Source organism: Ostrinia nubilalis, chromosome 4 (genome assembly GCF_963855985.1).
Source record: "Ostrinia nubilalis chromosome 4, ilOstNubi1.1, whole genome shotgun sequence".
In the NCBI taxonomy this organism is placed as follows: domain Eukaryota; kingdom Metazoa; phylum Arthropoda; class Insecta; order Lepidoptera; family Crambidae; genus Ostrinia; species Ostrinia nubilalis.
In genome coordinates this window covers 14,894,020-14,918,938 of record NC_087091.1, presented here as the reverse complement: position 1 = coordinate 14,918,938, position 24,919 = coordinate 14,894,020, and the positions used below count along the sequence as shown (strand labels likewise).

General features: G+C 35.4%; 1 protein-coding gene across 1 annotated transcript in view; it reads left to right on the top strand.

The window, feature by feature from the left end:
- LOC135071395 (uncharacterized) overlaps positions 1–24,919 on the top strand; it is a 51,284-nt gene that overhangs the window by 19,112 nt on the left and 7,253 nt on the right. The window contains exon 2 of the mRNA XM_063965187.1: positions 23,057–23,115. Coding sequence (XP_063821257.1) covers positions 23,057–23,115 — 59 coding nt within the window. The remainder of the gene's footprint in view (positions 1–23,056; positions 23,116–24,919) is intronic.

The window sequence follows — 24,919 nt, the reverse complement described above, 5'->3', positions numbered from 1 at the left end:
GCATTTATGAATGTTTATACAATCCACCGGTACCGAGCAGTTACGTATATCACTCGCATGATTTAACAGCTGCCTAGTTTAATCTGCAGCTGAATTAAAGATGAGGACTGGAATTACATTACAGGAGCCACCTGTCTGCTTTGAAGGCATCTATAATCATCATCATAACTGTAATGGTGAACTGTAATAGGTGAGCGTTTACAATATTATCGGCAGACTGGTTGCTACTCTGTTTTATAAAGTCTGTACAGAACAACAAGTTTGACCAGTTAAATTAAAACTCGTACCTACTCGTAATGCAATGTATGTCTTACATTCGTTTTAAACAATACATTATTTTTCTTTTAATGATTGACCGCTACGAGAACAATGTGAGCCAAATACCAACCTATTTACTTTTAATTTTGTAAAGTTAAATCAATTAACTTAATCACGTAGGTATTTAATTGTAATATTTATTACACATGTTTACGAAACCGCTTGCTTGTGAAAGACAGAAGAAATAGAGGGAGTAGTTGGGATTGTTACTAGACTTCAATTGGAAAAGACTAGTAGAAGATAATGAAGATTTAAACTCGCCATATTATTATTAGATAATAGTTAAATCTATATAAAGTTAATAAAATATTATTAGGTGACAAGTTCAAGACTCACCGTCTTAGCTCTTGTTGAACAATATTTTTTGAAGGACCATTTTTACTTAGAATTAAGAACTAATTTGTACAACCAGAGATCACTGCTCCAATACAAGTTCCCAGTAAACCTACCGTTGAGAATATTCCGATCAGTCAATAAATCACGGCATGAACACTGCATGCAACGTAAACGCGGTGCGTCGATGCAAGCGATGCGCGTGCGCACCAGAGAGTCTTATTGCGGTGTATTAGAGCTCAGTTTTCCACTGTTATTGTTTGACAGAGGTTTGTTACAACGTAACGGTGTAGCCCTGGCGTGACGGGTACTGGACTCTAGTGAGGGTGTCGTAAATGATATCGATTGAAAACAATCAAGATTTAAATAGCAGGCATCTCTTCAGACGCTAAACGTTTGTTTGCTGCATTAATATCAAGGATCATACTTCAATAATAAAGAAAATCAGTATTGCTAGTTGCTAATTAGTTAATCTTTGGTACTTATATTACTTACTGATAAACTATATTCTAACTTTCCTTACTTAAGTATATGAAAGCGGAGATATACATTTTGGATGTCAAATATTATGAAAAGTTGAAAACTTAAATCATAGAGTCTTTGATTAGTCTCTAAATATTGTTATTTAACCAATTAGTTAATAATTTATCTTAGGCAGGAGTTTAAGGCTAAGTCCTCTGGTAAAATTGAGAGGCTTGTCGTGGTCCTGCAGTGGAGTCACCTGATGGTTATGATGGTGAATTTACAGAAGCGGCTCTACTATGATATTTAAGTACAAGGTGTTTAAAAACCCAATAACCTAAATATCTTGCGTTGTCGACATCGTTTCGCCCACCAACTTGTTCAACAACCGACTCTCTGATCTTCTCGAACAACACGTAGGTACATCACTATACTAATTTTCATTACGCCCCGGCGCATGCGTGGTGCATTCCTGCCTAGATAGCATGCGCCCGCGGCGATTACGGATTGCCTAATTGAGTTTATGGTTTATCGGAACATGGGGGTGTTGAATTATGCACAAATGTGAAGCTTCTTTGTAGGTCGCAATCCTGCAAAGGACATAAGGACGGTAATAAATGGACTGTTAATTGAGAATGTTACTAGGTATGCAAAATCACTTGAAACCTATGTTACAGTTAAGCTTTTACATTTACAAATACATTAGTTTTTATTTCATTCAAAAATACCCAGTAGTTATGATTTTATAGGCATTCAAAGTTCGCTTATACGAGGGTGGTCTGAAAAGTTTCCGACCTAACATAGATACAAGATTTTTTTTCTTAAAATTTATTTTTATTTTTCTACATAGTCTCATCTACAGTAATTAGTCGGCGCCAAAACTCGGATTTATTGCGCCTAAACTGCGCCAACAGAGCATTGGAAATGTTCATTCGAACACGTCGTTGGTCTGACGTTAGCAAACGCGGCACCCAACGCGCGGACAGCTTTCTCATGCCTAAATCTTGATTTAATATGTGACAAACACGTTCTTTGGACATTTTCATTGCCTCTGCTATCTCTCTCACTTTAATTCGGCGGTCGTCTAACACCATTTGGTGAACTTTAGCGATGTTATCGTCAGTAGTTACAGTTTTTGGACGTCCCGAACGTTCATCATCTCCCAAGCTCTTACGGCCACGTTTAAATTCGGCTGCCCAAAATTTTACTGTGGTAAATGACGGTGAAGAGTCCCCGTACACAGAATCTAACTCATCTTTGATTTGCGTAGGGGTATTCCCTTTCAAAAACAAATATTTTATGACAGCTCGATACTCGATTTTTTCCATTTTCACAAAAATACTCACATCGACTCACTCAAACGACTTTCAAATAAAAACCGCGCGTCAAAAATGGCTGAAACTTTGAAGTGTTGCTGTCAAAAGATGCACAATTACATTCCCTGACTTTAATTGATGTATGCTGCCATCTTCACGTTGAGGTCGGAAACTTTTCAGACCACCCTCGTATATTGAGTCCCGCCGACGGTCACGTGACTCCGCGTGACGTACATCATTCACAGTGTCCGCTCACTAGAAAACGGATATAAACATACTTAAATACATTTTTTTGCAAATACAAACTTATTATACATATTAACACCCAGACCCATCACAGAAATTAAAATTGAACCAAATCCAAACTTGATGCGATTGTGTCGTTTTTTTGCGAATTACCTTCCAGCTCCATCATTAGACCCTGATTACTATATAGAATTAAAGTACTCATCAATACAAAACGAACGAGCCCAAACTCGATGGATTTAAGTCGTTTTATTATAGAGTTCCTATGGCCACCTTCCAGCTCCATCATCAGATCAGCTCCATGTCATCATAATATTGCATGGTCATCCAAATCACTCATGTGTTTGCGAAATTTCAGCTTAATCGGTTGTCCGGAAGTGGGTCTTGATTCAGCTTGCAAGATTCCACCCATACAAATATGAGCCAGTCACTGTAATATGACGTCACGCGCATAAAATGGCGGGCTGGCCGCCGCCCGCACTTTTAAAATTCAATATCTTGGAAACTAATTGACGTATCGAAATAATTCTTTCACGTGTATTTTTTATTTTTAACAGAGAATACAGAAAGTTAAAAAACAAAATTAGTGAACATTCTTCATTGAATGAGTTTCCTGAATCATTGTTTACAGCAAAAAAAGTGGTGCAGGTCGGTACAGTTTGTGCCTGGAAGTGAGGATCAAATCGAATTGGCTCATAGTGGGAGTTATTTTGACTATTATTTTTGACTCTATGAATTTCTATTTTCACTGGTTAAAAACTTATTTATGTAAAGTTTATTCTTAATAGAAGCTCTACATCAAATTCGTCTTAAAAGTATTAATTTGGTTCACACAGCCCACTTTATTTACTGAAACGGTTAGTTTTGTAAGAGCTGCACATTTTTGTGAACAGAAACTGTAGGAGTTTGTAGGTAGAATTGGATTAGTAAAAAGTTAATGTATTGGAGCAATCTCTATAAATCTAAAGTCAAATACCGCCAACGAATTGTTACACATCAAAGCACAGTATCACTTCCCAGCGCCATAAAACGTCTAAACCAAACCGAAGATGCAACATTAAACTCGAGTACAAAGTGCATTACTTTATTTAAACCATTACTCATTACCCTTAGCGACTCAATGCCGTTTCGGGAAGAAAAACAATACAAAACACTGGCGCCAACACCCGGCCAAGCGGTACACGTGCTGCTAGCATAAACAAACGATATTGATACTTTGTTTGTTGTTAGAAGCTGTCCTTGTAGATGAAAAGAAAACAATAGTTATCGAGGTTAAGTACCTACCTACTTTACTGCACAACATGATATTTTCTCCTGAAAAAAATCTCTTAATTTCGAAGCACTCGTTTATTTCAAGATTCGAAAAACACCCGTCGAAGCGGTACACGTGCTGCTAGCATAAACAAACGATATTGATACTTTATTTGTTGTTAGAAACTGTCTATGTTTAGTTGATGAAAAACAATAGTTCTTTATCTATTTTAGTAGGTTTACTAAAATAAGAAGCTCTAATTTTAAAGTACTCGTTTATTTCAGGATAGTGATAGATGTTTGGTGAAATAGTAATTCGCATACTACCCAATGTTTCTCTTGAAAGAAAATCTGTTTATTTTTGTGGCAGATTTTTAATTTCGAGTATCATTTCTGAGATCAGTCTAAGTATTAGATAATTTTCCAACGTGCTATTTTCGTTCATAGTTTGACTCTATGATTTGAAAGTTCCCTGCTAATAATCTAAATTTTTTATTCACACAGGTATCCAATACTTATTCTCCTACTTACATCCTTAATAGGGAATGTATTTAAAGCATTGGTGTTCAAATGCAGTTGATAATCAGAAGCCATAATAATATCTAGTAATAAGTATTATAATCTAAATTAATTTAAAAGCAAGATTTATTAATATTCCATTGATGTTTTTCATTTGGAGCAAATCCTTGCGTAGGTGCTCTAGCGTTTCAGAGCTTAGGAGGGGCTTTACATAATTGCTTACATTAGTTTATTTTTAAATATTTTAATTTATTTATCAGTAGAAAGTAACTTGTTAATGCAATACATGTACTGTTTGTTATTATACAACACAAAATGTTTATTAAAATTAGAATTTTCTATTTATGGTACACAAACGTTTTCTATTTACATGTTTGTGATAATGCATTCACTTTATGTTATGTATAAATAACTACTTAGACGATTGAATAATTCGCGTACCGATCTAGTTCTTACTTCTTACTCACTGAGTATTTTGAAAAACCTGAGGGAAAAAAATACTAACTTATCAGTGGCGTCGCGTTGGTCGCTATAGTTGAACGGTTTGCGATGCTAAATTACTGGACTGAGATAAAATTTAATTTTATCGACAAATGATTGAGGCAAGACAAATATAACAATAGCCATAGGGGATATAATTAATGTATATGGTATGAGAAATGCTTTTAAATAAATTGACGCTGCGAAAACGTGACCATTTAGGGACGAGTCTAAAACTCAATTTCTACTTAAGAACAAAAATATGATTTATGTTCTTAATACCTAGTAAATGTAGAGACAATTATCTAACCAAATGTGCTGAAATTTTGAAGTGAGAAAACGGAAACAAAAAAGATAACGCCCTCCAAAAACATTATAAGTAAAAAGAAGTTAATGAATAATTATAAAAACTTATTGTTTTTGTCTGCTTATCGAACTCGGTGACTCCTCACCCAGATATTTGTAGTTTATTTTGATGTAATTTTTGCCGAACGGTGACTAACGCTTGGTTATTTCTTTGTCATAAATAAGTACATACCTTGTCGGTAGAGCTGGTTGCGATTTACAAAGCTCTTTGTAAAGAAATAAGCCTTGCAATGAAGCCACTGTTCTAAATAATCAATTATACCTAAAGAAACAATGATTTGTTTTTATTATTACAAAATTGAATTAGTTTGTTTTGATTGAACTAATAATAATTAATACTTACTTAGGTAGGGAGGCATTTGTTTATTTGTGTAAGTATCCTTTATAATTGTTGTTATGCTTGACAATAGTCAGTTAAGCATATAGTAGAGATATCAATGATACAGTCATTTTTAATCATCACTACGTAATCTCTAAAACATCTAAAAAGACTGAATCCGATAATTTGATAAAGATTCATCTTTGTCGGGTGTAAATCCAACAATCTTTCTAGAGATAATCTCCCGACATTGACATTACACGATTCAGTTGAAAAAGTATAAATAGAAGGTGATTTATAAATAGGTATATTATGATGAATTCCTAAATCCCTGTTTCCCCGCTGTGTCAGATATTGTATCCTAAAACACGAAAACGTGCGCCATTAGATAAAAATAAATGTAAATTAATGTAGGCTTACTACAATAGTTTTTAAGAATGTTTTCTTATTCTTTATATAATTATTTTTATCGACGCGTCCCTGATTTGCGCGAAAATTTTCCAAAAGTCGAGCGATTGCACTATGCGCGTGATCATTGATCTAATCGCTTTCCAGAAACTTTAGTATGTTTTATTGAAAAGACGGCTTATCGCGTTCGAGTTATTATACCGATATACCACTCGAATGTGATTATCATAACACTGATAACCCGATAGCTATAATTTTATAAGTAATGTGACTAATATTGGTGCTAAACATCACATTGCATTCACATGAGTAAAGAATTCTAGTGCCTACCAGTCGTTCTCGTACAAATAATAGGTAGGTAGGTACTTTAGTCATTTCTGCTTGTCCTGTAGGTCACCTTAGATCCTGAAGCTTTCAGTTTTACTTTTCTTCTTTCTTCTATATTTAAAATTAATATCATTCCGACGACTCTATCACATTACGTCAATCAAAAAAATCCGTTTTATTATCGCCATTCATAAAATCATTAACGTATCCTAAAACGATAATAAAATTTTTGATTGATTAGGTAACGACGACAATGGGGCTTGTGGTAAATCGTGTTCATTGACAGAATTAATGATAATCTATTAGATGAAGTTTAAATCTAGGTTTAAACATGAAAGTATTCTTTATTTTGATTCATGAAACATTCATGCTCCTTTTTTCGACTCTACCCAGCTAGGGTCTCACATAGACTCTTTGAAATATAAAATAACATTAACAAAGACCCAAAAAGCTGTTTATGCTATGGTGAGCACCGTTAACCAACCGCAAAATCATGTGATATCATGTTAACCTTCAATCAGGGTTGATACCTGTCAGGCCCACTGCTGCCGTGATCGGTCAACCATCAGTCGCTGAGAAGTTTCCTAACCAAAATACCTGTTCTCAGCTGTCTGTCACAAATGTCACTGCTGTCAAAGCCTGAAGGTAGACAAGGTGTTATATTGCTACCATGCGTATGGAAGTGGATCGATGAATAATGTAGGATTATTCCTTTTTGCTAGCGAGTAGCGACTATCATGATATTTCAAGTGTTCCGGTAGTGTGTTTTTGTCCGGTTGAGTGACTTCTTAATTGAACATAAATTCGAGCCCAGTTTTATTTGCTTCCTTGATTTTATAAAAGATATGAAAGTAGGTATGATATTAATAGAAAATCAGCAGCTTTTAGATGTCTCGGAGTTACGGTTAGGCAAGCTTACCTCTCACAGTCTAGACAAAATAAGATATAGGATTTAACTCTAATGCTCAGCCTACTTAATATTAAATAGAAAATAATTAGGTATAATGGAAAATATCTTGTTAGTGAAGTCATTTCTGAAAACAGAAACATGGAAAGGAAGGATAAAAAAAAGATAGCTGGTAACTTTATGTGTGCAATGCAATCATAAAAACTTTTAGACTGATTTGTCATAATAAACAAAATTGATAGATAGCTCGCTATCAGGATAAGCCCGATCGTCTGACAAAGAGGAGTGGTTTTTATCTGATTATATTCTTTCTTTGTGATATAATAATATTAATGCATAGTCAAGCTAAAACTAAACTTACGTAACTAGTTTGATTGACTGGTGCTCTGACCCACAACGACCTTTTCTATGTTCTTCGTGATGAGTGATTTTCTATTAACTTTTGACAACGTGTTGGCCAACTTATTATTTTTAACTAGTCCTCAAAATGTTACGTTTATGATGGATGGAGCTCATAAATAAAATTGTCGACTCGTATTTTCACAAAGTAAAAGGTAAAAGACATCAAAACAAAAGCGCTCCTTTGAAATTTGATATATCCAATTTCTATCCAAAGAAATGTTTTTATCAATTAGTTTAGTACGTCATCCGCTTAAGGGCGAAGGCGTGTATCGAATTTTCAACTTTGGGCAAAAAGATCCGATTACAAAAGTCCTTGATAAGAGTAGATAGGTAGGTATAATATGTAAGTTTTCTACTTCAGGATAACTTGGAAAGGTAGAAGTAGAAGATTTTTTTACGTAATCTTAATATTATTTTATCGTAAGACTGTGTAGGCTTTTTTCTTGTAGTTAGGCTTCTTCGTGTAGAGATGGGTAAGATCCGGAAAAATATTTGTAAAACATTGGTACATTACATTCATTATCACTATTCAAGCAAGCTAAGTAGGTATGATGAATTTGACCAGTGCAATCTGCGCTTAGGAACTATATTAAAAAAATGTATGTATTAAACCAATAAATTGTGACTCTACATAGCACTGCAGTATTATTTATTATAGTAGTATGTTATAGCATACCTATTAAGTTGCTTATAATATTGATATGATTGCCCCTCCAAATATGGCGAAGTCCCAAAAAGTGTCTCTTACCATTTCAATCAGTTTATGTAAAATTAATCATCTCACCTCAACAACTGCCATTTTGCTACTTAATTGATCATTAATGTCACAATAACAACTTGATTGGAGTCTTGACTTATTAATATTAAGTGATTTTTTCCGGCATTATAGATTTTATAAAGTCGGTTACGGTTATGTTTTACGATTAGCATATTGAAGAGAAAATGATGAATGAAATAAGTGTTTACGATAGAAAATGACTATGGCTTCCTCGATTAGGTTATTACGATAGAAGTCTTTTAAATAAATATAATTTTGACATTCTTTGTGAGCTACATTGAACAGGCATTTGTATTACCGACCATAGGATTCAAAAATAAAGATTCTAACCAATATGCTCTCGGTGGTCCCATGTAAGTGAATCTAGTTTAAAACTATGTATGTAGTATAGTATGTATGTACTAATTACATAAGCTAACATAATGAACTATTCATAAAGCACCTTACAGCCTAGCTTGTTTCACTTTACCAGAGAAACTACTAGAGTGCTCAACTCAACTCTAGCCGCAAATTGTTTGCGGCTTGTGACATTTTTATGGGCGATGCAATGCCAACATTGCCCCTTTCCAGAGCCATATGTAACGCGGCAATTACCGGCAATCTCCCGCAACGTGACGAATGCTCGTATTAAGTGCAAAATGAATGTGAAATCAGCTCGAGAGTGGCTCAACCGGTTTTGGAGAAAAACGCTAATTTGACTCAGGGAGTCGGAGACATTTGGACAGATGCTGGCAGGCTAAACGACTGTTGATAATGGTCGGGCGATTTTGTTGCCAAAAGGGATTTCAGTTAATGCGAGCAAGAGCGGTTTACGTTACCGTGCTCGTGCTGGTTTCGTTTGTAAATGTAATACTTATTCCTAATGATTTTGTTAGAAACATCTGAAACATTATTTTGAAGATCTGATCCTGAAGGCTGAAATAATCCTGAAAATCCTTTTTACCGATAATGTTCTTCGTGTAACCTACCCATATTTCACAATTTTATTAATTAAACGTACTAAACATTTTACCATTTAAAACCTAAGATGTGAAAGGGATTTAAGTTATTGTAATATCGATAGAGTTATGCTAGATGCTTTAGAAGGTTCATAAAGGGTCTCTTCCTCTACAATAAAATTTTCTTCGAGGTCTTTTTACTAAGATATTTTTTCCTTCTTCAATCTTTGTTCACATTAAATGTTACTTAGCTGCCGGCCATTCATGCAACACAGTAAACAGTGGACCCTAGGCCAATGCCTTATACAATTATTAATTATGTCTAACTAATTATTATTCATCCCATACAAGCATCTGTGGTGCCCAACCAAGTAAGGGTGCGGTATGTATTATGGATGTGTATATCACTATTTATATCGTCCGAGCGAATCGTGATCTGAATCGATTATAACTCGATTCCTTTTGGGTATCGACTGCGCAGTAAACAAATTTTACTTTTCATCAAATTAATAATTTGATGAGGTAGGTTTATTACAATAGAAACAATTAGGTATTATTTTTTATTTATTTATCATACTTTTAAAGATACGAGTTTGGTTTATATTTAACAATTTTCTAGTAACGGTTAATCTTTTTGCTCTAGTTTTCTCTGTAGCTTTGTAAGAAGTAGTATACAACGTTTCCTGAACATTTCGCGCTTTAGTGCGCTCTACATTATTTACTAAGCGGTAAATATATAACAGTGGATATTATTAATATTAGATATTGATTAATATTATAGTTCCAGAAACAAAGCGGATGAAGTTCTTTCGAATGGGACGCAGTGCGCCAACGCTTTAAACTGAAAGCAAATTATGAATTTCATGAATAAATAATATAAAACCTCGTTATCGGTGCGTGTAAACTTATAATAATCGTTTGTTTAACACTTGGCTGTGAAAATATTTTGCGTAACTTTCCTCGTCGGTAGGTATTTATTATAGGAAATGATATAAACAGACGAAAGACATTTGTGAGAAATCTATCTGAAGTGGAAACGCTAATCTTATCGCTATCACAAGGTTGTTTTCGATATAAATGCATATAGCAACGTCGATACATTGCAAAATATTGTGTACTAGCTTTCCGCCCGCGGCTTCGCCCGCGTGGAATTTTGTCTGTCACAGAAAAACTTTATCGCGCGCGTCCCTGTTTCAAAAACCGGGATAAAAACTATCCTATGTTCTTTCCCGGGACTCAAACTATCTCTATGCCAAATTTCATCAAAATCGGTTGCGAGGTTTAAGCGGGAAAGCGTAACAGACAGACAGACAGACAGAGTTACTTTCGCATTTATAATATTAGTTGGGATTGGGATTCGATTGAATTTTAGTTTTTGCATCGTGTGGTTGGGGTTTTATGAGCCGCCCTTGCCTTTATTATGACGGCCTGGAGCGAGAGATAAAAAAATATCAATTTTAGTAATCAAGTAATAAGGTGTGTAAGTACAGTCGACCGACAGCACATCAGGTTAGGTATACATTTTTTTTTTGCAATATCGCACCTATTACAACTATAATAAGATGCCGCACCTACACTACTCAGTACTTATGAGTTTATTTGAACAAGAGCTCTATAAATAAGAAAATAATGTATTGACACGTAGAGTTTTACACGTTTAAATCGCTAAAATTACATACAAATACATAAATATAGAAGAAATACTATACAGGGTGTTAGGTAAATGGGTATATGAGCCGACATACACTAGCCTATGTTAGCATATGCATATAAATGGTATGGTCAAGTGAGAAAATTGATATCATCATTCTAATTATTTTAATTTTCATACAAATCTGATTTTATAATATTTACTACAATTAGTTTCATTTCCGGTGGAAATGCGCGACCGGTGAAAAACGATCGACACGTATTGTTTGTTTTGCTCTGCTATTTCACTTTACTAGCCTATTAAAAATATCGTTTATAAGTACAAATCCTTCTTTATCCTTTAACTTACCGGTCTTCTATGTCAATACATGGCAACATCTCGTGCAGGATCGTGTTGAATCACTGCGTATGATTAATCCGCGACAGTGACCGGTCGGACGTCTCAATCATACGCCCACGACCTATGTAATGTTCTGTCAGTGCATGTCAAACTGTAGATGAATCTTGGGCAAAAGAGCTTCCAAATAAGGAACATGTAAAACAAAGAACACGAAACGCCTCTGTGGTCTACAGAAGTTGCAGTGGTGGGAAAATGTCGTGGTATAATATGTTCCGTATTTCTGTGGCCTAGTGGTAAGACCACCTGCTTCAGACCCAGAGGTCCCGGGTTCAATTCCTAGTGAGGTAGATTCATTCGGTTTGGATGGTGGTAGAAGTTGTTCTAAGCTACCACCATCTAACTTAAGTCTGTCGCCATAATAACAATGATAACAGCATTGTTGTGTTCCAGCAGTTGGAGGTAAGATAGCCAGCTTCTCTGTGGATGTGGATTGAGAACCACTGGCCGGTTGATTTAATAGCAATCATTTGTTAACATTTTATGTATACCTTTAATGGCGCCAGGACAATGTTTCCGTGATTTCTGACACGGCCTTGGCTCAATATAGATGATAATTACAGTGAGTCAAGCATTTTCAAATCGCTTGAGAAAATATAGCCGGTTTTATAAGATAAAAAATATTGTAGATAAGAGATCATTAATATCTATGGATCTAATGCCCGTTTTCACCATCTATCCGTAATTTTTAAGTGACCCCTATGGTAACACATAAATAGGCATTTTGTTTTCACACAGGCATAAGAATCTTATCCGTTTTAAAATGGCTTAAGTAAATAGGTGTCTAGGTAATTATCAACCATTTGAAGGGAAGTAATAATTCTGTCGCTTCTAAATTACGGTTTATTCATTCTCTAATAAACTAAGGCTGTACTTAACCACAGAATAATAGTACTTTAACTTTGACAAACGTCAAAAATATGTTAAACTCCATACAAAAAGTACCGTTTATCGGTTAAAATGATGATGCAACTCAGCCTATGTTAGCCCACAACAAAAATAACACCGCTTTTATTCTCATTAAAACCACTAATTTAAAACCAACCAGCAGGTTTATGAACAAGAGGGTAGTCAACCTTTCAAAAGCTCAAGTTTCCTAACCGAATCTTGACAGCCATTCCGATGTCACAGGGCTTTTCCTAGTTCCACCGGAGGCTCATATTTGGCATGAAATTACTTTTTAACAATGCATATTTCAATCAACAGAGAGGTCCAACGAGAATTAAGTTAGGTAAAGTTATGAAGCTGCCCGAAATGTCTATGTCTATCGCAGTAAGGTTCAAAGTTGACAAAATGTTACTGGTACACAGCAAATAAAACGTTAATATTAAATGTAGCGTTTTGCACGAGACGATAATTATGGTCTATGAGACTGCAGGCGTCGCCAAGCAGCCATGTATGGCAGGTAGCATTTATAATGCTTGTATTTAATTCACAAGTCGGAATCTGTGACGTACAGATATGGTCGCAAATAGGGGTGTCTATATTATGCTCTAATACCGAACTTACGTCCAGCAGTGGATGTCTTTCGGCTGAAACGAACGAACGAACCGGACTTACTTACGTTGGTTTGGTATTTAGTTACCCAAAGAAGATATTAAGTTTGAATTTGTGGCTCTAATGTGAGAATTGAGTGTAGATTCTGTATGATTAAGATCGTTTGCTAACCAAAAAACTCAAACGTATCTTTATGGAATATCTGTGTGTAAAAGAAGACAAGATATAAAAGCACAGCATTGATATAAAAGCTCGGAATTGTAGAGCATAGGTATCCTATAATACCTAAACTATTATACGCCAGTATTTATAACTGTGGGTTTATGAACGCGTTTTTTTTATTGCTGATGCTGTTGATGCAAAAAAGAAAAGTTATGAGATGTTTAAATATTACCCACTTTATCATTTTTGCTCTACCAACCCTAGAAACGGATGTACTACAAGCTATTAGACGAAGATCATGAGATACATGTTCATTGATAGACTGATTAGGTTTTATTGCGTGCCATAATATAAAGGTTTAATTGGCTGACTACTTTTTATGTCATTTGTGAGAGGATGGGGCTGACAACGGAAAACGGTAGTATGTGATAGCATCATGCCATTTTGGTAGGTACAGTTAGTTCCACAATTAGAAGTAATATGGCTTTCAGGTTTCCAACAGCGTTAAACGAGAAATATACCTAGGATATGTTTCTATAGTTGGTTTATCAAGGAAGAGGAAAATAATAATGATGAAAATTTTCAAATTTTGAAATCGGTAAAAATACTTTTCCAAATGGCGGCGTGTGATTAGGAAAGCCGACCCCGCGTAACGGGATAAGGCGAGGCAGAAGACGAAAACTTTGCCACCATTCCTGGATAATTTAATTAAGTATATCCTAAACCATACGAGAAAGAAGGAAGCTTTCGTTTCCATATTCAGCTTTTTAGTTTTTACTTTTGTTTCTTATTACCAAAGTTTCTTATTCCATTTCAATTTTTGTAACACGCTGTATGTCAGATATCATGTAATGAACTTGTATTATTGTATGTGGGCGTAAAAATAAAAAATCTTTTGTTAGTATGAAATAACAAAAGCTTAACAAAGAACAGCGAATAAATCTGCTCAATTCTCGTTCCTTTACGGGCAGGTTTGCTTTAGTTTCCTTATACGGATGCGATGTAGGTGGTAGTTACTTGAATTATGGCTTAGACGTAGTCCTATGCCTTTTTAGTTCTTGGATACCCAAAGGGTTGTGGCTCCATGTATGGGAAATATTATCTTCTCCATCTTCGGCTTATTATTTGTTCAATTTTATTCTTTAAAGTCTACCGTGATTTGTAGCTCTACATGTTCAAATGAAAAGATGCAGTGCAAGAATCTGGGTCACCAATTATGAAATTAAGACTTGACAATAAAAGCCTCTTTTTCAAAGGTTTACAAAAGGTTCATCTAGGATGAACCTTACACATTTAAACGTTTATTGAGTAACAGTCGCAGCTTTCAAGTCTGTTCTCTGTGGTAATTAATTTAGCGAATTTATTCATTATTTGCGTTTCACATAAATAAATGAACTTATTTACCAACAGTTATTTATTAATCACGATGTGAAATCTGATAAAGTTTTGGTTATCGAACACCGTATCTACAATCGGCCTCGCAGAAAGTTGGTATGTAGTTAATATGTAGGTATATTGTTTCACATTTCCGCACTCAGAGTGGAGATTGATGTTGGCAAGTCCTCTGACATTTAGATTTTTTTATTCCACACCTTTTTCTTGGAACAGGCTTTCACAAAAATATTAAATTAAATTTAAAGAACTGCCGACTCCATCTTCATGTTCATTTGTAACTATAATGCATGCACAGAACCCTTAACATTAACTTTAAAGCTTGTAAAAAGTTTACAAAGAAGTATGATGATTTTGGCCCATGGTTTACAGTTTTACATTGTTATTTCGCTGAAAACTTTGTTGTGAACTTACATTAAAATCTCATTCGCGATTTACGCAGCAAACAGACTGTCCAAAGTATCATACAAGAAATAGAGTCATCAACATACAATAATGCAGAATGAATGGAGTGAATAAACCAATTGCATTGGCCGACGACCTCTGTTACTAGCACAGATAAATTGACAACTGGCCTGTTGTGGCTTGAGATATTGCTAATGAATAGCGCGGGAAGTACTGCGATAGCCCTGTTTTGAATGGGTATACAGGGTGGAAACGATAAGTGATCTCACTCGATTATTTCTAAACTATACAAGATATCGAAAATCTGAAAACTGAAAGTGCTTCACGAGCTCTGTCCAACGGTACCAATAATAGGTTACAAAATAAACTAGATCTATCCGAAAATGTTTCCGGTAATCAAATTCTCAATCACAAATGAGGTTTTGTACACTTCTCGGAACAAGTGTAATTTGCACTAGCTTAGGATTCAGGGTCTCAGTATGATGCTACAGTTTAGTTGTTTAAAATAATAAAGATATTTCTATTTCCATTTCTATGACTTTTTAAAATCCTTGAAGCATCTCAGTTTTGTTTTTGATTAAGGTTTTCGGCCGAGAAATCGAAAAGCTCTTTTATCAATCTATTTTCGGAGGCTCACGAAAAATTTCCCAATAGCCATTATCAGATGTCAGATTCTTCCGTTTTACAGTTAATGGGCGGAAAAGCAGCTGAATGTTCCTATTTTAAGCCAAGATTAATAATTCCGATGGTATTCACCATCTGCCCCCATTTAGGCCTATCTTTCCGCGCGTACGCACGTCTACACGTCTTGGATGCAAACAATGTCACTGTCAAAGTGGCAGGGTTGTCATAAATGTCTTTAATAAAGGCAATTTGTTCTTTCTCTTTGTTCAGTATTTATTTTATAAAAGAACGACTGAAATAAGCGCACAGTGCATACCTTTTTATTTAAAACTAGCGGCCGCCCGCGACTTCGTACGCGTGGATCCCGTTTTACCCCCTTCATCTATCTTACGCGGTTTAGATTTTTTCATACAAATGTTTTTTCCCGCTAACTCCCGTTCCCGTGGGAATTTTGCAATATCCTGTTGTAACTAAGCTTTAAGTTTACTAAGGTACCTGCACGCCAAATTTCAAGCGTCTAACTTAAGCGGTTTAGATTTTTCATACAAATGTTTTTTCCCGCTAACTCCCGTTCCCGTAGGAATTTTGTAATATCCTGTTGTAACTAAGCTTTAAGTTTACTAAGGTACCTGCATGCCAAATTTCAAGCGTCTAACTTAAGCGGTTTAGATTTTTCATACAAAAGGATTTTCCCGCTAATTCCCGTTCCCGTGGGAATTCCTAAGTATCCTATAACCTGCCCAGGAGTATGAAGAATAATTGTACCAAGTTTCGTTAAAATCCGTCGAGTAGTTTTTGTTTCTATAAGGAACATACAGACAGACAGACAGACAGACAGATAGACAGACAGACAGACAGACAAAAATTTTACTGATTGCATTTTTGGCATCAGTATCGATCACTAATCACCCCCTGATAGTTATTTTGAAAATATATTTCATGTACAGAATTGACCTCTCTACAGATTTATTATAAGTATAGATAGTCGGGAACAAAAAGTAAGTTATTTGAGACAGTAACCTGTACGTAAGTAATATGTAATATTTATTTTAGTATCACCAACAGACCTTAATGTACCCGTAAAGGCCAAAATATTCTGAAAAGAAGACTCAGATTTTGTCACTCTAAAGCACCAGTAGTTTATTCCTTGCACGATATGCACAAATGTTATGTTAATTAGATAAGAACGTAAATGTTTAATGTAGAGTCTAGTAATATTTAAAGTGCAACGTTTAGAGTTGCTAACCCTAGAGTACGTTGACGTTTTGTATAAACAGCCGCGGTTTTTACCAATAACAAAGCAAGCCAGTCTTCACTACGATGTTTTGTAAACATCCATCATGTCAGTTGACAGAGAAAACGAGTAGATCGGGGACATACTCGATGATATATCGTACACTAACTTTATTTCTCGATGACGTAGCTACATAGCAAGCATCAAGTCCATTGAAAATACTCCTGGAAAAAACATCTAAAGACTTGGCCGTATTCCATCCGAAGCAGTAAAACATGTATAAAAATCTATAAAAAAAAAATGACTTGAAAAAAAAGCGATTTGAAATGTTAATTTCAGATCTTTCAGTATAAGTTATTTTCGTTTCATGTTTACTTTCAATCACTTGATCAGGTTATATTTTTTCTAGAATTTGGTCTTTACAATTAGAGGCATCTTTAGTAATACGTAGTACTTATTATTATTCTGTGGTAATGCGACAAATTTTGTTTATTTTGACTCCTGCATTAAAGCGTTACTTTGCTTTAAATCTATTACCTACTGAAAGATGAACGTATTGCGACACAATACAGGGGTATTAAATCATTTCCATGAAGTAGAACCCTTAAGCCATAGTAAAGGTGAGGCAGCACCAGCTGTTTTTGCCCTGATATTTCGACGTCCTTGACATTTTCCTAGCATTTCCACCTTTGTCACATAATTGGGACATTCTCTCGATTCGACTTTCCACTTTTTCCGGAATTACCGGAGATTCCTGTAAGAAGTGATATTAACAATTTAACATAATTTGCATTAAATTATACGCGTAAAGATTGACTTGAGTGAAAAGGTAGTGGCGTAGTATTTATGCTAATTACCTAATTATTGAGTGCTTTATGTGTCAATTAACTCTCTTAAAGGTTTTAAAGTGTGGAACCTTCAACAATGTAAGTAAATTATGAAGAAACAATGAATTATCTTAAGTGCGTTAAACTGCTTGAAAGGTTTCTGTAGTTAGTTATTAAAAGCAACAGAATTTGGCTAATATAGGGACCTACTCGTAAATGTAGCCAAATGCTATTAGATACAGTAGGCTTATGAAAATTCAGTTAATTACTTTATATTATGATCTCAGATCATAGAATCTATGATCAGAGATTATGATGAATGTAACATTCTGAGCAGTTCAGAAATTCAGTGGATTCCATCATTTATGCCCCCACATGACCTGATTCAAGTTAGATCGAAGACTCGATACAAATCACCGATACTTTCTTTTGTCGACGTCTCGATTATTCTCGATATGATCTGGCTTTAAAATTTACGGCGGAATTATCGTGAAAGGATATTTTTAAGAGTACTGTTACTTGGTATGAAATATCGATCGTGATTCTTTTGGAGAGATGCTGCAGCCGATAAATTTGGAAATAATTTGTAATAAACATGAATGCAAGATAAAATTTGCATATCAATTAAACCAGATGGATGTCCTTTGTGTGAATATGTGGGGAATCCAGGACATTTTTTTTTAGCTTTATACCTTTTGAATTTTTATGGGTCGTTCAAGTTTTGACAATTAAACTCCCACCGAATCGGATTGTGACCAAGAACATCGATGTTTTATAATCCTCGTAAAAAACACTGACCCAAAAACACCAAGATGAAGAAAGAGCGAAGTTAATTCGGACCAGTCGGCAAACAAATTGGCGAAAAAAGGTGTCAGTTCATCAAACGAACGCGCCCCAAATCGGATAGCAAAGGTCGGTCGGGTCGGCGGTAAGTGTGTCACTCAAGACACATTCGATATCGGTAATTGAAAGTGACAGACTTACAGGCAACTGATTTGAGAAATGAGGTGTTGGAATATTTGTTTATTGACTTTAGCAGCGTGGATTTCGAATTTTCGATCTGTCACGGAAACTCTATCGTGCTTCTCGCAATCATCAACATGGTCCCCAACATGGTTTTAAAATCTGAAACAAGTTATTTCATAAAAAGTCTTACCTAAAGTCTGTCGCCATTTAATAACAATGTTAATAGCATTGTTGTGTCACGGTTGTGTTCCGGTAGTTAGAGGTAAGATGGCCAGTTCCTCCGTGGTTGAGGATTCCGGGTGAAGCTCGCTTCCACCTTCGGCCTTACCATCAGGTGAGATACAGCTTCCTCGTTGTGGATAAAAAAAAGTAAAAATATGAACTTTGCCATCTGATATACTCGTAGTACAGTGTGCACATCACAACGTGTTAATAATAGAGTCAGGCTGCTCTGACTTCTCAATTGCGGTTTATTTTTTTCGTGTCATTGTTTAATCGGACGTCGGCAGCAAGCCAAAACCTTTCCTAGGAGGTACAGGTGACACATCCACCTACACAATGTGGTATCTTAGGTAGGTACTTGTAAATAGAGGCTATTGTGCAACAAAAATTAAGTCTGAAGTGCTGTCCACGTGTGCACTGTGAATCAAGAGTATCAGCAGAAATTATTTAAGAAAAGGAAAACACATGCCCTTACAATGATTACATACATACAGGGGAATACGTCGGGGTGGTATATGGCAGCTTACAGCCGATCGTGTGGTTTTGTAGGCTTAGACGAGAAAAAGTCTGAAAAGGAAGGCAAACATATCTTCAAAAAACATTACATACCAGGCAGGCTTTAGAAAATGATTCAGTAAGGCTTTTGTAAAAAAGGCAAATGCTAATGTAGGGTAGCAGCTCTAGTTCATTAGTTCATTACTCATGTGGCTGTGCCACACTCACACTCATGATGACGCTTATTACATTTTTTCACAATCTGACCAAAGTTTTTAAGATGGTCTGTGATAAATAAAAAAAATCTCTGGGGTCCCGATACTCCCGGTTGACTCATTCGGAAGTCACCAAACAATACATAGTTTGAACTACTTTTCTTTTTTTGCGGCACGTCATGCGCCATGGTTTCTGAAAGTTAACTGCCTAACCCTACACTTTGTTTTCTTTTTTTTATCTTGCTATACCGTTGACTAATCGGTCAGGGGTCTGGTCTGGACCCTTCCTGTGAGTCACCGCAGCCGTGGCCGTGTGTCACGATTCCTTATGTAATAATTATTGTACCTCTGCCGGTGGTCTAGTAGTCTCTGACGCAACATTGTGACTTATCTGTGGCAGTGGCAGAGGCAAAGGGGTCTTGCGTTTAGCCGCCTTTTTTGGACCAATAGGATTACAGATAGTAACATGCTCCTGTCTCTATGGTATCTGTAGTAGTCTTGTATGTTTACATGAAATTTATTACATAATTCTCATTTAGGTATTTACTCTTTTACATGAAATTTATTACATAATTCTCATTTAGGTATTTACTTGAAATTAAGTTCAAGAAGTCATAGCGAATCTACATTATAGACTTAGTTACCGCTCTACTAAGGTTTCAACCCTTCTAATAGGTCATTCTGTCCAAAAACTAAGGTTAACTTTTGCTGATTCAGGTCATACAATAAAAGAAAACGAACTTGGAACTTTTTATAAGTAGTTAGTTAGATACCTATGAGGCGTGAATAATATAAAAACGTGTTGACTCTTGATTTCTATGACTGTTTTTGCTCTTGAACTGAAGTGTTTGGATTCAATTTATAATGATAAGCAATTTAGATGGAGCCTTTCGATAGAAAGTTCTGAGAAATAATAAAGTGACTGAAATACGTTTTATTTCGTATAAATAGGTATTTCGCTAATCGTATTTCACGAGATTACCAAAAGTTATTTACAAACAAGTTGTTTATTTGTGTTATTTTTAAATCTCTCCTCGACCTTTTATTCTTAACTTAACTCAAATATTTATTTTTTTCTACAGCATCTATCAGCTTCATTAACCGACTTCAAAAAAGGAGGAGGTTCTATGTTCGGCTGTATGTATTTTTTGGTGTAGGATTTAACACCTAATGTAGCTATTTACATAGAAACTTTCCCAAATAATATTTCGGTTTAATACCACAAAACCCAGGTCGTAAAGGTTATTTTCCAACAAAATTCTTATCAATCTTATCAATGTGCAAATCCAAGTGAGGATGTCAGAATTAGTTAATTACATAACGGTACATAACAAACTATAATACGTCACTCGCTAGTGGCATCACTGTCAACCCGTCTGGCCGCGCAGGTTTCAACAAAACCCAGGATGTGTGGTTGAGTCCACCGTGGTAGGGATGTCACTTTTTATTTCAAAAATTTTAAATTAAACCAACCTTCTCTTGACATTGATATAAGTAGGTACTACAACTACGTCTCTGTTTAGCATCGACACGAAGGTTGAAAAATAGCATTAGATATAAACTAAAAAACTAAAATATAGAATATCTGTTTTTTATCGAAAAAAATATTTTAAACGTTCGCGAACCTTATTATTCTTATTATTATCTTAGTATTTCTGTAGTACTGGCAGTTCACGCGAGATGCGTTAACGATAAAAAAAGCGTGAACTTCTGTGAAATGCCATTGAAAAAAAGTTGATTAAAATCTTTACCAACTTAACCATTAACGAGTCCATTCAGACATCGATAACCCACAAAATGAACGCTAATTGCATCGTTAATTAACAATCGTAATGAAGATGATTGGCAGCGAACAGTAATAGACGCGTTTTTTGCAACATTATTCAGTTTTCCTAATGGGTATCATTAGGCGCGCTTCTTTAAAAGGCTTGTCCCATTTACCCTATATGCCGTAGTTGTATTATAGTTAACTAGCTTTATAAGCGGCTTCGTTCGTGCCCATTCCACTGGTTGAAGACTGGCACATCCTTCAGGATTTATTCCGATAAAGGGGAGAATTTGAACTATTGTCCCTTTCTTTTTACTGACATTTTCTGCTCCAATCAGTAAAATTTTAATTATGTTGTTAATGAGAAAAGATGTGAAAATTTACAGCACAAGTTACAGTACAGGCAACTGCTAACGACTCTATCTAAAACTGACTTGCTATAAAATTTTAAGAAACTATCTTTACATATTATAGAGGTCATAATGACATGAGGAATTAAGGGAAGTCACTCATTGTATAGTAAGTTTGTGCCGTGCTGTTACCTATTAATATGTCGCAGACCACAGTCGGCAGATAAATGAATTATAGTCAAAAAATGTCTACTGACCGTCTGTTGGACAGATTAATCAAATACGTTTGTTTTACACTTGGATGAGGCAATTTATTCAATCAAGTCCGTTGTTACCGAACGATAATTAACAGCGATAATAATGAAAGACGTTTTTGATGGAAACGCTAAGATCTAAAGGTCTACTTCATCACAAATAAAAAATATATCATAAGAAATGTCTCTAGTAACGTGGAACTGATGTAAGAAAACCTGATCCCTTTTACATAACTGTAAAACGTCAATGAGTTCTGCGGTTAACTGATTGATACATGTTTTAAGCAGAAGTAATAAAACGCTTTTCAAATGCCTTTAGTTAGATAGGTAGAATGCGCAAAATCAATACGTAGTAGATTTTTTTTTAAATTTAGATAGACTTGCAAAATAACAACTACACGTCTGTAGCTCATCTTTAGTTTGTAATGAAATGGAAATTAAAAGAAAAAATAAAATAAAACAATTATGTATTATAATTACTGCGTGATAAGGAGTTCGTCAGCAACTGCAAAAGACGGGTTCAATTAACTAATTCAATCAAGTCAAGTTTGAATTGAGTTAACATATCTCAATTCAACTCTGTATAACATTAATCCTTTGTGACAGCCCTACGCTATCGGAAACGGAGCGAGACATAAACCACCAGTTTAACGGTCCTCGGAAAATGTCCTACGCCAATAAAATTTAAAATGAGAGAGAATTGCCATCGTTCGTCAGTCAAATGACGTCCACTGCTGGACAAAGGGCTCCCCCAAGGATATATTCTACGACCGACGAACGACGCAGCCTACCACAAAACAAAAATGATGCTTGCCAATGAACGAAACTATCTAATGAGTACTAATGACTGATTGCTATTGATATTACAGTAGTTTTTGCCCGTTATGTCCAGTAGAACAAATCGTTTGAAATATGAAGCGCTAGTATCCCATTACGGTTACATTCTTAGTATTTGTAAGACTTTGATTTTCTTGTTTTATGTCGGTACCAATGACAGCTGCAACCATGCTCCACTGGCTACAAGGTTCAATGTTACTTTTACAATTAGAATCAGGCTTTCTGTCTTTTAAAATGAACCTATTAGATCCGACAAACTAATATACATAGTTAGATGATTTGTAAAATCTCTACCAGTTAAAAGTAGTCTACTGCGTTGGTACAAAATCGTCACTTGGCGACTAAATAATATGATAGTTGAAAACCTAACATTTTGATGTTTTCTTTCCAGTTGCCGTAGACGTGGACGACAGACCAGTCTGCGTGGAAATCTGTGATACTGCGGGGCAGGTGAGGGTCTCACATTTTTTTATGTGCCGGTTGCGTGCTCAAAAGAGTGCCAACGTAGTAAAGGGTTAAAAAAGGTACCAAACCTGGGTCTCAACAGAAAGTTATGAATAAATGATTTTTGAGAAGCCTCAGCAAAGTGTGCTTATAGTTATTGAACGTACGAGTAAATTACCTACTGCGCAAGTTGATGTTTAGGAAATTAATCATCTTGAAGTTTGTAAACTAGTAAATAGCTATTACGGATACTTCTATGTAAATATAATGAAAAATGTATTATCTTCTCTTTTGAACGAGTTGCACAACATAAAACATGTTCTAGGACGATTTCAACACTAGACCAGTGAACTACAATAAAACATTTCCCAATAAAGAGCACGTGTAGGTACTCATATCAATGGTGCCGGTAGTTTGGTGCTTGATTCAATCGAACCGAACTATGTTTTTATACTCTTTGACAATGCAGGTTACTTCCCACAGTTTCTCTACCTGCAAAACTGAGCTGTACAGTCTGATGCAAAAATATAAAGATTTGTTTATTCGGCACAATAAGATAGAAGAATCAACTTACGTAATAAATACGAGTATGATCAAAATTAAAGGAAACAATTTGCCAAAAGTTTAAAATATAGATAAGTATGACCCAGCTCTAGACTCTACATAACCACTAGTATGTAAGGGTAAGTTTTATATGAACCTATGTTACTAATAAAACTAATTCAAATATAATAAATACTGCCTTTAGCCAACCAACTACCCTACCCTAATCAGTATTCAGGCTTCATATTTTGGAGGACAAGACTAAATTAATTAGTTATTGTTACCCCAATATAGAGCCGCACTAAACACTAATAAAAATGGCTGAAATTACATTTTAATAGTGAATAAGAATCGTTACGAAAAGAGCTAACATAAAATTGATGATTAAAAGTCAGCCTCTCAGGGTGAAGTGAACCAACCTCAATATCTACCTGACTGTACAATAGATTTCAAAGTAAAAAACATTTTTCTTATCTACAATACAAATATGGTTGAATATAAACGTCCAACAATCGTGTTCATTTGAAGGGAAATGTCAACAATTCGTGTTTTCGTGCATTCATAACAATTTCGCACGGTGCCTGGCGCCTTTGTTGAGAACTTGAGAGTCACAGTGTGTCCAAGTGGTGTTCTCACAGCTTTCGGTATTATGACGTCTGTCTGATCAACCTAAGGTGAGTGAGAATAAAATTATGGCTGGTCAAATCAAAATCAAATCAAAAATATTTATTAAATTCAATTTTGACCAGTATTTTGACACTTGTGATCAGAGAGAGAGATTGTGGTCAAAGAAAACTTCACAACAAGAACAACAACTTAAAATTGGGTTATCCAATACCATAGGTTATTAGAAATGCGAAAGTTCTCTTTTCACGCTTAAACCACTGAATTCCTGATTTAGAATTTAGTATAGGTACCTACCTAGAGATAATTTGAAGACTCATTGAAAAACATAGGATAGCTTTTCGTTATTTAAAAGGGGGACACGCGCGTTAGTCTTTCCCTGACAGATCAAAATTTACGTATAGACAAGCTGAGTTTAATTGAAGGTTTCAGTTTGCCATACTTACTTTAAAAATTTACGCCGCCACTAACCGGCCATTGTGGAAATCATTGGGGGAAGCCTATGTTCAGCAGTGGACGTCCTATGGCTGAAAATGATGATGATGATGAATAATTTACCTTAGTGGTAAGTAAGGTATATAAAATACACAAAATAATGAAAACATCTTTCAGCAGTACCTACTTATCCTTTGTCTGGTGCTCT